This window comes from Armigeres subalbatus, chromosome 1, assembly GCF_024139115.2.
Source record: "Armigeres subalbatus isolate Guangzhou_Male chromosome 1, GZ_Asu_2, whole genome shotgun sequence".
NCBI lineage: Eukaryota > Metazoa > Arthropoda > Insecta > Diptera > Culicidae > Armigeres > Armigeres subalbatus.
The window spans coordinates 24,888,499-24,902,606 of NC_085139.1; the positions used below are offsets into that span (position 1 = coordinate 24,888,499).

At 39.0% G+C, this 14,108-nt stretch overlaps 1 protein-coding gene across 4 annotated transcripts in view; it reads left to right on the forward strand.

Moving 5' to 3' along the window:
* The window catches only part of LOC134222808 (papilin), a 386,402-nt gene that overhangs the window by 354,320 nt on the left and 17,974 nt on the right, over positions 1–14,108 (forward strand). For all 4 annotated transcript variants that reach the window (XM_062701972.1, XM_062701977.1, XM_062701961.1 and 1 more), the window contains exon 5: positions 10,051–10,111. In XM_062701972.1, the coding sequence (XP_062557956.1) occupies positions 10,051–10,111 (61 nt within the window). The remainder of the gene's footprint in view (positions 1–10,050; positions 10,112–14,108) is intronic.

Sequence of the window (14,108 nt, forward strand, 5' to 3'; positions counted from 1 at the left end):
TGGGCTTTCATACCGTTTCTATCTTCTATCCCTTTAACTACAACTTGATTAGTTCTAGCAGGTAACTATTAGAATTCGACATGAGCGAAAAAGTTCGTTTCGGCTTCCAATTAGAATACTGCACCACCCTTTCATTACTATCACATTGGCAACCCGTTAGCCAAGACGAACCTCTGCCATAAAACCTAACCCCCCCAGATTCCATTGAAATTCTGCAGGAACTCATGGGGATTGCAGAGGTGTTCTCGGCTTGCAGTGGGCGAGTGACTGCATCATCAATTCCTTCCCATCCCCGATGACCGTGAGGACGTGGCCAGCGCCGTTATCGACCTTCCAAAAAACTAGAGCTCTCGGAATGTGAACATTGAGGTTGGAGTGCAAATCCCATGCTTCCAGGCTTCCCAGACTTTTTTTACACGGTTTGAGTTTGGTCGTTTAAGACCTTCAGCGTCAATGAAGCAATGAGTTAAGCCCACGAACAAATTCACAAAAAATCAAAGAAAATTCAGAGGGCATTTAAAAAGCTGTGAAAATTCTGGTTAACCGAAAAATTAACGAATTCCAACCGCGTAAAAAAACCCTGGGTGTATTTTTAGAAATTTTTTTTGTATTTTTTTCCGTGGAACATTTTGATTTCTTTATGGAAAATTATTCTTTTATAATTGCAATTTTTGCTTTCAAAAGTGTTCATTTATTTTTGTTATGTGGAAAATGTTTAATTGTTTATGGAAATTTTGCATTATTTGTGGAAATTTCATATTTGTTTATTGCTCATACCCTGATTTCTTTATTGACAATAGTAGGAACTTTTTCCAAATGGGCGTAATTGATTCTGACCTTGATTTTTCCGCCTTATTTATCTCATAGGCTGTTCTTTGGGTCATTTTATGCCTAACGTCCATTATGGCATTTTATGCCTAACGTCCATCGTCCTTTTGGAATTGCTTTTAAATTCCCTCTGGGAATATCATTAAAAATATCCTCCGGGGATTTGTTTTGGAAATTCCTTTTCTTATTCCTTTAGGAACTCATCCGTAAATTCCTTTGGGAACCCCTCCTTGATTTCTTTTGTTAACTCCTCCAAAAGTTCCATTGAAAACATCTTGAGGAATTCCCCCGAAAGTTTCTCTAGAAATTCCTCCGGAGGTTCATCCAGCAATTCTTCCGAAAGTTCCTCCAACAATTCCTCCAGGAGTTCATCCAGGAATTCGTCCAGGATTTCCTCCAGGAATACCTCCGGCAACTTCTTCTCCAGGAATTTACTTCGAATTCCTTCCGTTGCGAATTTCTCTAGAATTTTTTCCGGGGATCCTGCGGGAATTTCTTCGGAAGATTCTTCGAGAATTCCTCTGACATATCTTGAGGGAGTAAGGGAATTCCTTCCAGAATTTCTACGAGAACTCCTCTAGATGCTCCGGAGCAATTTCTGGAGGATTTTTTGGAGAAATTCCTGGAAGAATTCCCAGGGGGACATCCCAAAGGTGTTCCCGAAAGACATCCCGAAGGAATTCCCGGAGGATATTCCGGGCGAATTCCCGGAGAAAACCCCGAAGTAATTAATGGGGGAAATCCTAGGAGAACTTTCTAAGGAATTAGTGAAGCAATTTGCAAACGACTTCCTGGAGATTTTTTCAATTGAATTCAATAAGGAATTTCCAAATAAATTCGTAAAGAAATTTCTAATGGAATTTCTAGAAGTAGATCCTAAAGAATCCCAGGAGGAATTTTCAAAGAAATTCAAGGAATCTCCCGGAGGAATTTCTTGATGAACTTTCGGAGGAATTCCTGAAGGCACTCCCGGATGAATTCCTGGAGTAACTTGCGGAGGAATTTAACAGATAATAGCAAAATTTAATGACCCATAATTGTGTGCAAAATCGCATCTTGTCACAATTATGAGTCAGTAAGTGTTTGTTTACAAATGAAAAATGCTGAAAATACGTTAATAATAAATTAGTCGTTACTGTATCACATGGGTATCATAAAAATAAGTTCATGTGATTCTAAAATGCATTTCGGCCTAAAGTATGAATAGTTTTTAGCTCTTTCTTCATCAAAGTAACTAATAATTGACCCATGTTTGTGGGGGGACTGTACATATAAACAGTTTTCAGTAAATGCAAAATTGTAGAAAGCGTAGTGTTCTTTTCATCTACTCTTCAAGAAAACGTAATTGAATGAGTGACTAGAGACGACGCCTTACAATCACTCGGTTCGAAGTTCAAATCCCAGTGAATGCCAACATTTTTTTCAATGCGTACCGATTACCGGCTTTGTTATCTATTTTGGTCGATAAAACAGCAGGCCTTGGAAAATTCGTTCAAAAACGAACGAATGCTTCGTTTTTAGCCCGCAGTGAGGTTTTAATTTCGGTGCACCGACTGATGTGCACTCGACGACGTGCTGCTGGCTGTTTCTATAAGGTTTCCAAACGGTATCATTTTGGAATTCCGAGCGGAGCCTTTCAGGCTTTTGAACGGCATCCCTTTTGGGTTCCAAACACAATCCTTTTAGAATTTCAAAAGGAAAGATTCTTCGATTCCTTTCGGAAACCTAAAAAGATTGCATTCAGAAGTCCAAAATTAATCCATTCTAAAGCTATTCAAAAGCACAAAAATATCATTAGGTTGCCCAAAAGATATTCGATCGTACGGATTTTCGATCAGAATTATGTGAACTTCCGAACGTAATCCTTCTGAGTTCACTTACGCAATCTTTTTGATTTTCTGAACGAAATTCTTCAGAAAGTAATCACTCTGGGCTTCCCAAAGAAATCCTTTTGGACTTCCAAACGGAATTGATGGGATTCTGAACAAAATCATTCTAGAATTAAGAACGAAATACTTTTGGTCTTCCGAACGGAATCTTTTGGACTTTCGATTGGAGCGTTCTGGGCTTCTGAACGGAATCTTTTTCTGCTTCTGGGTAATAGATTCTTATAGATTTCCTACCGAAGCTCTAACAGGATTTGGTTAGGAAGCGCGAGAGGAATCGATTCGAAAACCTAGAAGAGATCTTTCCAAAAGACGAAAAGAGCTTCGTTCAGAAAACCAAAAATCACGGTTTGTAAACCAAAAACAAGGCCTTTCTGAACGACATTATTTTGGACTTTACTTTCAAACGGACTCGGGTTTAAAATTTCAAAAAGAAAACTTTTGGAATTCCAAGTGGAGCCATTTGGGCTTCTGAATGATTTTTTTCTGTTTCTGTAAAAGGGATATCCTTTTGGGATTCCGAAGCCTTAAAAGATTACGTTCGGAAGTGTTTTGTTCAAAAGCGCAAAAAGAGTTCTGTAAGGAAATCCAAAAAAGGTCGAAAGACCAAAGGTTTACTCTGTTTGTAAACCCAAAAGATGTCCGTTCCGCTCTTTGGGTTTCTAAACGGATTTATTCCTTCTGTGCCTCTCCTCCGAACTGAACTCTTTTGAACTTCCCAACGGATTTTTAGTTAGAAAGTTGCGTATATTATCAATTTATGCTAATGTAACAACATACATATTGATAAGAACATTATTCAGAGCTTTGTAGTGGAATATCTTCACTAAGCATAAGACAAGAAAGTATTATTCCACTTGATTGTAACTTTAGAGTAATTTCCAAAAATACGTATTTCGACCTCAACAGCAACCTTACTTGTCTTTAGTATATCATACTTGACGCGATTAAGTTCTACACCGACATTTTGATTCTTGAAACCTCGATATTCTACGTTGTTAAAAGAGCATGATTTTTAAATAATTTTCTAATTCCTGTACCTTATGAACTCCATACAGACAAATACAGACATTTTACTGACTTCAATACAGACTTCTTAAAATTGTATCTGGCATCCCTGGTCGGAGCGTGTATGGGGCCCTTAAGTGAGGCAAGAGAGTTAAATATTCTCTGCACTAGCGGGTGTTTGATTTCACTCTCCAGCTGTTTCGTACAGCAGTGCTATATGGAACGAGGAAGCACTCCTCACCAACCACTTTGAAACTGTTCTCTCATGAAGCTACCTTTCTCGGGAGTATATCTGGTGCTCAAGCATCGGTCCTCATCTTCATTGCTTCATTCATCCAAGCCCTGGGTTATCAGCCATCACTGTTTTTAAAACAGTATTGGCTGATAACTAAACGGTAACCAAATTAGGCTAGATGTACCAGTTGTGGCTATTTGATTTTGCTACCTATCCTACCTAGGCTATTTTGAATTTGCTACCTTTGATTTCCTCCAAAACAAGCAAAGCACAATTGTATACATTGATTTTGCTTAATTTTTGACGTCCTTTGCACCAGTTGTCGCACTAATGGTCCCAATTTGGCCAGTCCCATAAGAAAACAATGGGATTTGCCAAATAAGGAACCAAAATTAAGAATAGTGCCACAACTGGTGTATGTGTTCCTATTATGGATTAATCAATTTTGAGGATAATAACAAATTTTATTGTGGTTTTCACAGCTGTTTCAAGGAACAGGAAGTAAAACCTTTCGCTTGATATATAAAGTCCACCCACATGCCTTTTACTTATTTTTTTTAAATAGTTGTTCTTATGTATAACGACAATTGGTACACCTACCCTAGTTATTTGGGTAAATATTGTATTTTTCACGAATGATTAGATTCGCTCGACCAAATTCAAGTGTGGTCAATTTTGTCTTTATAGGCATTTTAGACAACCTTTTTATAGGGTTTAGGGTCATTTGGCCGAATGCCGTTTGGCCGAATAGTTGAAATACGTTTCCTTATGAAGTGAGAAGTTAGCAGTGAGAAGGAAGAAGGAAGAAGGAAGTAGGAGGAAGGAAGAAGAAAGAAAGAAGAAGGAAGAAGGAAAAAGAAAGAAGAAAGAAGGAAGAAAAAAGAAGAAAGAAGGAAAAAGGGAAAAGCAAGAAGGTAAAGGAAGAAGGAAGAAGGAAGAAGGTAGAAGGAAGAAGAAAGAAGGAAGATGGAAGAAGGAAGAAGGAAGAAGAAAGAAGAAAGAAGGGAGAAGGAAGAAGGAAGAAGAAAGGATAAAGCAGAAAGAAGGAAGAAGGAAGAAAAAGAAGAAAAAAAGGAAGAAGGAAGAATAAACAAAAATGAAGGAATAAGAAAGAAAGAAGAAAGAAGAAGGAAGAAAGAAGTTAGAGAATGGAAAAAATAAGAAAGAATGAAGGAATGATGTAGGAAGAAGGAATAAGGAGGAAGGATGAAGAAAGAAGCAAGTAGGAAGAAGTGCCACTCGTAAACTGAGGTCAATTTTTTAACTAAGTATTCGGCCAAACGGCATTCGGCCAAACGGCCTAACACCTTTCTATAGATTACCTTCACGGTTACTGGCTAAAACCCATTAATGGGTACTATGGTACCCATTTTCGTCAAAACCGCCACTACTCATTAAATGAGTAAAACGGGTTTACCCATTAATGGGTAAATCATGTTTCTGTCAAAAGATGGGTATTATTTTACCCATCGGCCGCAATAAATTTTCTAGCAAAATGGGTGAATAAATACCCACTTTTCTGAAGTAAATTGCTGATAATTAATGTCCTAATTATTTTGTGCAGAAGTTTTTCCAATAAATAAAAATAAGGTTAGAATACATTTTATTCGCCAAATATAATCATTACGCACAATTATGTTAAAATCATAATTCTGTATCCAAACAGCGCTTGATGGCCTCATACTGGATGGCATCTCCGGATGATTGTGTCAAACAGTCGACCCGCATTTTGTGTGGTTTTTTAACTAGACCAGGTTCCAGAATAATTTTACCTGTGATTAAGTGAAATTTCAAAGAATTACCCGATTTATTTGATATTTAAGGAGTCTTACCAGTAGCATCAGGAAGAAATGTAGAAAAGCAGTTTCTTTAGGCTCCAGAATTCTACTAAAGGTGACCTTGAAACAATTTAGAAATAGTAAAGGTAAATATTACATATAAACTGTAGTCTTTCACTTACGTCTAAGCGGGAACTCGTTGCTTCAGTTCTCCTTGCAAAAAACGCAAATTTTTACATCTATTTTTTCACCCATTAATGGGTGAAAAAAATGCACATTTTTTGCCTCCCGAACAAATAAAGGACATGGGTTTTTTTTCGCCCAATTGTCAGTTTTAAAAATTACCCCCTTTTTGACAGACCCATGGACCAACAAAAAATGTATACTTTTTTACCCATTAATGGGTTTTAGCCAGTAACCGTGTTGATTCAGAAGCACGTGGTCGAATGAGAACAATGGGGCTGAATGTAAATATCGTAGCACCCGCTGGGTTTGTTGCCGAAACATGATCAGCTGGAGAGCTGAGAACAATGCTAGACCAACATTTGAAAAGGGTGTAACAGCCAAAATTTATTTCTTCCTATTCCTCGTCTACATATATAGCTATATCACCCCTATGAAACGGCTGTCATCCACGAACAACTCGCCTGAAGCCAAAAACATGGTGCTGCAACATGGTGCTGGATGTAAACATTGCCGGTTAAGCAATAAACACACGAAGTCAGAACAATCGGATGCGTAAGCGGCATGTGTTGCATTGTTAAATTATTTTCAACGGGATGTATTTATTGCATTGTTGCGTGATTTTCGACGTTATTAATTGGCGCTTTGATGTTGCATGAAGAAGAAGAAGCAGAAAGATGATATTTAAAAAATTTCGCACGGGAAAACATACGAGGATATTTTTGAAATTCTTCTCTGAAATTCTAGAGGCAATTTAATTAAAAACGGTAAACAGTACGGGGTTGGACTTTTCTTATACTGTGTATTAAGTATGATGTCACAGAATAAAAATTGAAATTGAAATATGTATTGTGTTTATTGTGCAGTAGAAAACAAGGCTAACCCCGTACTGCTTACCGTTTTTAATTAAATTTCTTCTAGAATTTTATAGAAGTGTTTCAAAAATTACTTCGTATGTTTTCCCGTGCGAATATTTTTGATTATCATCTTTCTGCTTCTTCTTCTTCATGCAACATCAAAGCGCCAATCACCAATGCTCTCGCGGCGGTATGAACGGAGCTTAAAATTAGAAAGGCAACACTAGCGCCACCCAATCGGTAGACGGCTTCAAGAACTACATCTCATTTTAGGGGGGTGAGCTATATATGTGGACGAAGAATCAGAAGGAATAAATTTTGGCTGTTACGCCCTTTTCAAATGTTGATCTACAATGATAAAATATGTAAACATCAGGGGGCTGGTGGCAACTGTCACGATCTTCAAGTGAAATGCGGACGGTAGCCAACAGCGCAATCGATAGCGAAATCTGAGTACAACGAAACGTATTTCATAAAAGTTTAAATAGTGAAAAAAAAATCGCAAAAACATCCCAAGTAACCATTAAGCACGACAAGCACTCCAATTCGCCAAATCGCTATATAAGGCTAACTTACGGCTATTCAAAAACTTAAGCATTGAAGTAGCACTATATGGCCGGTTTGGTGAATTGGAGTGCGCATTGGTTACTTGGGATGTATAACAAAATGTGTCATTAACTTGGTATTAGTGCACTATGGTCCAAGATACAGATTTACGCGGAAAGATGCATTTTACACCAAAATTATATTTATCAGAAAAAAATATTGTTCTGTTAAGAATAGTAAGCCCATCATTATGGTGCTATCAAAAAATATGGTAGCGCATTATATATATAAAAAAATAATTTATTTCTCGGAATACTGACATGTAATGTTCTACAAAGTTGTAGCGCAGCTTATTCCAATAAATTTTGCCAAACAAGCTTTTTCTGTAGCTCTTATGCTCTTAAGTTGAATGATTTAGAGCAAGTTTACTTACTTGAAAGAGAGTATTCCTTAAAAAAACAGAATTTTTGATCTATTTTTATCTGCTTTCGATTTTTCGGAAAAGTCGTCTTCGGGTTACTTTTAAAGCAAAAAATGCAACTTTTGATAAGTAAATATGTTCAATATCGTTTGCCAATCAAAAGTTATGTTCGTTTTTCTTGCAAAATTTCATTTTTTTTAATTGATAAGGGTAGACAAAAAAAATGTTCACAAGGCATTTGAAAGAACAATTCATATTCGTTATTAGGTAAAAAAATTGGAGATATGTTATTTTTGAATGTCAAGTTTTACCAATTTTACTAAAGTAATATTTTTTCAAGTAAATTGAAATTACTCGACAACAGAAGAAGATACAGACGATGTTCTTAAAGTAAAATATTGTTTTTTGAGGGACACCCTAATCCTAGTAAGTAAAATTGCTCTAAACAAGAGCTACAGAAAAATTTTATATAGCAAAGTTGATTGCAAGAAGCTACGCTACAATTTTGTAGAACGTAATATGTCAATATTCCGCAAAACGATTTTTTTCACATTTTTATAAAATGGCCCACCCTATTTTTTGATAACTCTATGATAAGGGCCCGAGTATCCAAAACCTAACGTCGCGGACCGATCGTACCGGGCAGTCTGCATACCGTATTCCGCTCCCGCGGAATGGTAGTTCGAAACACTTTCTTCTCCCGCAGTAATCTCCACATGGAGATCACCTAAACATGAAACGGAAAACCAAACCGACCAATTTTAGCCTCTCGTACCGAAGATAACATTAATCTCAAGTGGCAAACAAAGAAAATCATACAATTAGTTCTGGCCTTTAACATCAGAGCTTCCGTTTCCTTGACCACTGGATGATCAATTTCGTTGATATAAGAAACTATAAGATTTATTGGGACTCTAATGTTAACACTCTCTCATAGATTTGACCGGATGTCACCTGGAAGCCAAAAAACCACAATTTACATCATTGTAATCTTCAAGGGGCCCTCCATAGCCGTTGCGGTAAGACGCGCGGCTATAAAGCAAGACCGTGCTGAGAGTGGCTGGGTTCGATTCCCGATGCCGGTCTAGGCAATTTTCGGTTTGAAAATTGTCTCGACTTCCCTGGGCATAAAAGTATCATCATGATATACGAATGCAAAAATGGTCACTAGGCTTAGAATCCTCGCAGTTAATGTCTGTGGAAGTGCTTAATGAACACTAAGCTGCGAGGCAGCTCTGCCTCAGTGTGAGGATGTAATACCAATAAGAAGAAGAAGATGAAGAAGAATCTTCAAATTTAAATCACACAACCAGTTGAAACTCCATTTTGCTAATAGACATTATTTAACTCTATAACGCTAGACCTCAGAAGAATAAGAAAGCATAATACAGTTTGGACCAACTACTGATAGAAAACAAGTTTACGATTAATGTGTTGGTAGCTGGCCATATTTGTTTTATGCTTCAAACCTGTAATTATGAGAAAAAACTGTTTTGTTCACATTCAACGATGTTGGTAAGCAACAAATCCTTGCTGCACTACCTTAAATATCGTGCGCCTCCACATTCCTCCTTACTCTGAAACAATAACACAAAGGGCTGTACGACTTATTGAACATCCGAGTTGCACCAAGAATGCTACGAAGTGGTTTTCTACTGCAACCGAGGTTTCACCGAACTGGCTTTAGATACCATGAGCCGATAACTTCAAGGATTCGTACAATTCACGGCTGTCGAGGAACTCCACGATTTTGTTGTGTCTTCTAATTGTTTCATGTCCAGATTGAAAAGATCCATACAGATTGCATACAGATTAAAATTTTTAATTCATGTAGACAACAGTCAGATGAATATAGTTACCAAATAAAGAAATAAAGAAATGTTTCATTCGAATGTGAAAAATTTCAGCTTCCCTACCTTCCTATCAACTATTTCTAAACTTTTCTCGCCCAACCTACACAATTTTGGGGCTAGATTTGTAAACCACGTGAATAAAAGGCCGTTTTGCCTCGGGGGATGATGTTATGGGGCCTCTTCCCCAACTCAAACCGGTCTTAAGCTTCGCAGAGCCTATAACGAACGTATTTGCATATTTGAAATTGCTACCGAAGCGGAAGCTCACCCGATCCGAACAGCAAATTTGATCTATCCTCCACGTGTTCCACTCCCTCTGTAGGTACATAGATCGGTTAAGATTAAACTAAATATTTGTTCTTTTTCTTTACACGCTCCCCGGAAAATCGCTTCGCGCGAAAATGTGCAATTCTCGCGTCAACACATCGTGTAACAAAACCCAACCCAAAACACAGTCCAGATGGTCAGCCGCTGTGCCGCGGGGGAAGCAGAAAGTATTTCTCCTGCAACATACAGGTAGGTGTGGAAGGATGAACTTTGATAATGGGTAGGCAAGGCTAGGTCGGATCGCGTTCCGTTTGGTTGGTTCATGCCCGAGCGATCCGCGCGCAAGGGGCAAGCAAATGTTTGATTCCAGCGATTGAAATATTTACGATTACAACGTGCGTGTGTGGACAAGACCAAAGTGCAAGCCGGCCGGAATAATTCGACACCTATTGCAAAGCAGCAGCAGCATCAGTAACGGCGATAGCGGGACGCACACTCGGAACGATGATTGTATTTCAATTCCCGATATTGATGGCTTAGGGTGGGTCCATTGACTAAACTTGTTTTCAACTGAATTTATTGAATTATTCTAGCAAATCTCTTATTGAATCTATTCTTGCAATTCATTCAGACATTCATTCCAAATCCAGTCAACTTACACTTGACCGCTAATTCAATTTTCATGGGAAACTTATTGCAAAGGTGTTTAAAACAAAACCAGCAGCTTAGCGTCGTGAATAAATCTCGCGCACCCTACTGTTGCATATATACCAATGCCAACGATGTGGGTCGAATGGGGGGTCGCACCCGATTTGTGTAGGAAAATGATGATGTTTATAGAGCCATTTTAGCACTTTCGCGTTCGGATTAATGTTTATGTTCGCGCTAATCGCAACAGCAGCAGCAACAACTCCACCATCCCGAAGCGCGCGTCTAGTTGATCTATGGACATTGCTGCGAGGAAGGTACGTAACGTATGTGTACGTATACGGCGGAGAGTAAGTGCGGAAGGAGATTTAGGAAAATCATTTAACGCAAACATGTGTTTTATGAACCCGCCCGACCGTTCCGACTCCGGTCAGCGGCAGCAACGGCTGCGAGGGTTCAGTTGAACGCGTGTGAAGGCCACCCTGAAGCTGAAGGTGCCGGTCATGAGCATATTGGGGCGGTAGAAGTTCCGTAATCAGACACTGTTTCATGTGATTGAGCATTTTGACTTTGATTTGTGAAATCGGAAACGATTTAGTTGAGAGCAGAGAGCCACAGGAAATAGTTCTGGTGGGTTCTCGGATGTATCCAATATCCCGTCATTACGTGTGAGGAGTTGCTGCAACCTTTAAAATATTTGTTTTGGTATGTTTATCAAATTCAATGTGATTCCTTGAAATTAGGGTGAAGTTGGAGAATTTGTTTTTGTACATGTTCTTCCAAAGGCTTTTGGTTATCAAACAACGTAGATTGCTTCAACACTCTATCATGTATCCATTACATTAATCAATTTCAAACTTTGTTTCGAATCAAATCTTTAATATTTGTTTCTACACAAACTTACGCCACAGATGAAAATGTTTGAGACCACGAATATCCAACAGATAAATTTATCTACTACACCCTAAAACAAAACATCCAACCGAATTGAAAGTCACATAAAAAACATCTCAAAGGTGGGCTGATCCATTCGCCGCCCATATCGTCCCAGAAGACAATTCACACACTGCGCCCTATTCTAACTCAGCCCCATCCAACATTTCCAATCTGACAGAAAAAAAGCAAATTTAGCAAAAGAATAGACCACAGCTCTTCGACGAAAAAAGCAGCTCCCTTCATATCAGAACCACCGCATCGTCTGTTTCCGGTGGAAACAAATAATCGCATATCAGTTACCGGTTTTGTTCCTTCCTCTCGGTCCTCCGCCTGGTCGGTCGTCGTCGGTTCGTCTCGCCATGTGCGCCCGCTAGGTGCATCGTAACAGATCCTATTTTCGAATAAACTCCACGCCAACCAACCAACCAACTCTTGGCTGGGATGCAATCCGATTGGCGAACCAGCCCCCCCAGGATGGCTACGTTTGGGGTGCAGAATCGGACTGACTGGGGCCGGTTCCGGGGGTAAAGCCAATAATTGTGTCGATAAATTTTATTATGTCAAAGACACATATTCAATGGCTTTCGATTCATTCCGTTGTTGTAGGGTGGATGGCGACTTGCCCGCCCGCCCGTTCGAAGAGGTTGTCAATTGCGAAAGCGCACTGGAGTTGTACACAAAACAGCGGACGCCGACACAAACCGTTTGTTTCGCTGACGGGACGGAAAAAAAACTGACTGCAGCCCGGCTTGGTATCTCAGGTAACCTACAAGGAGGTGACTGTTTTTGATACCCTCCCCATGTGAGCTCGCGGTGGATCCGTGTCGTCCAACAAATGACGCGATGCATCTTCATCTTCTTCGAAATGGTTTTCCGGCAAACCAGCATGAGGGGTGACCAGCATGGAAGGTCGATCTGGTTAAAAATTGTGAATGTAGAACTCAGTAACCCTATAATCTCCGTTTATAGAGAAGCTTTGCTGAATCGAGGGGAATCAAGAAAATGGCTACTAGAGTACCACTATTCCCGCGTTGGAAAGTACACAGAATAATCCAATTAACAATAGTGCTGACCTTTGCTTAGAGAGGATTGAGACATGAATATGAAAACGATGGAGCTGTTTAGCTTAGCAATGTGCCGCTGAAAGTCATCGATGACATATTTATTGTGATTTACCTTAATGGTTTATGATGATTGCTGGAAGTAAACTAAGACAACGGCGCACAGTGGGGTGGATTTGAAAAAAGTGGGACATTGGTATTATCGGTGTAACTATTGGTTGGACACTTTGTTGTATTATGGAATGCGTCCATATTTTCAGAGCATTTTATTTGAGGAGTATAGAGTCCCGCACAATGGAAAAGTTGTCAAAACCTACGAAAACGTGTCCATTGTGTAGGGCTTTTTAGAAAAACAGACTCGAAAGGGTGCTCCCCGAGAATTTTTGTTTCAAACAAGCAACAATTTCTATATTGCTGATTTATATTTTATCTTTTAATATTTTAATACGCATACCACAAATATATAACTAGTTTTTATGTTTTTGGTTGAAGCACAAGTTTGATTCTTGCATCGGTATCATCTTGTCACCACCATCAAAGGATCATCTTTTACTTTTAACGCAGCTAACAAAATACATCAATTTTTAGTCTCAGCACTCAGATTCGAGTAATTCCGAGGAGTTTCGTTTTCGATACACATGCGTTCGGTTATGATGGGATTTATTGCAAGAAGATTTCCAGGAAGTTCATTTATCATGCCCCATAACTGGGTCGACGAATGCATACTTGTAAAAAGCTACAAAGGAATATAATTACCTATCCGTGCTAATAAAATCTGTAAACCTCTAGCCCTGCGCCGAAATGCCCCACCCCATTCGAGACGCAGAATATACACAAGTACAGGGTCCGGCTATTGAAGTGCTACATTAGAATAAACAGACAAATTGATCAAAACAAAAATACCTATTTCATTTCAATTCTACAACCCCTCGTCGCAGACGATAGACTAGAGGAATGCATCGTACGAGGACCGCAGGTGCTCTTGTGCTGTTTTACAGAGGCCACCAGATGTCGCCTCAGGACATGCACAAAAAATATGATGTTTTAGAGCAGCCGCGGCCTCCAACATACTCCGTACAGTGAAATTCATAGGGCTCAGGTCCGGCGAACTTGGTGGCCACTCTTTGCCTTAAAATTACCACTGACAACACCTTATTTTGGGTTTTCTTTACTTTCTATGCCAGCGTCTAATCCTGCCGTAAGACCCAAACCCTGGTATCAAAATAACGTGCCCACGGTTGACTATCAGTTTTCGAATTCTGATAGTTTACCTGCAGTAAAATAATTTTGGATCAGTTTAATCATGTACAGAGGAAAGAAGAGCAACTCCAGTCGAATGTCCTTCAGATTTTTTGAGCCGAATTAAATTTGTAACTTTTAATAACTGATGGGTGGTTGAATGCCCATGGCGAAAAACAAATTGATCATCAGCAAAAATAGAATTGTCATTAATATTAATAAAAAAGCTTTTTGATAAGTATGTAGAAAATACCATCATCACCCGGGGCTTTCATATTTTTAAATTTTCTAGTAATAGATCTCACTTCATCCAAATTAGTTCCCAACGAAGGGTCAAAAACATTCTCTTGATTGAGAATGTC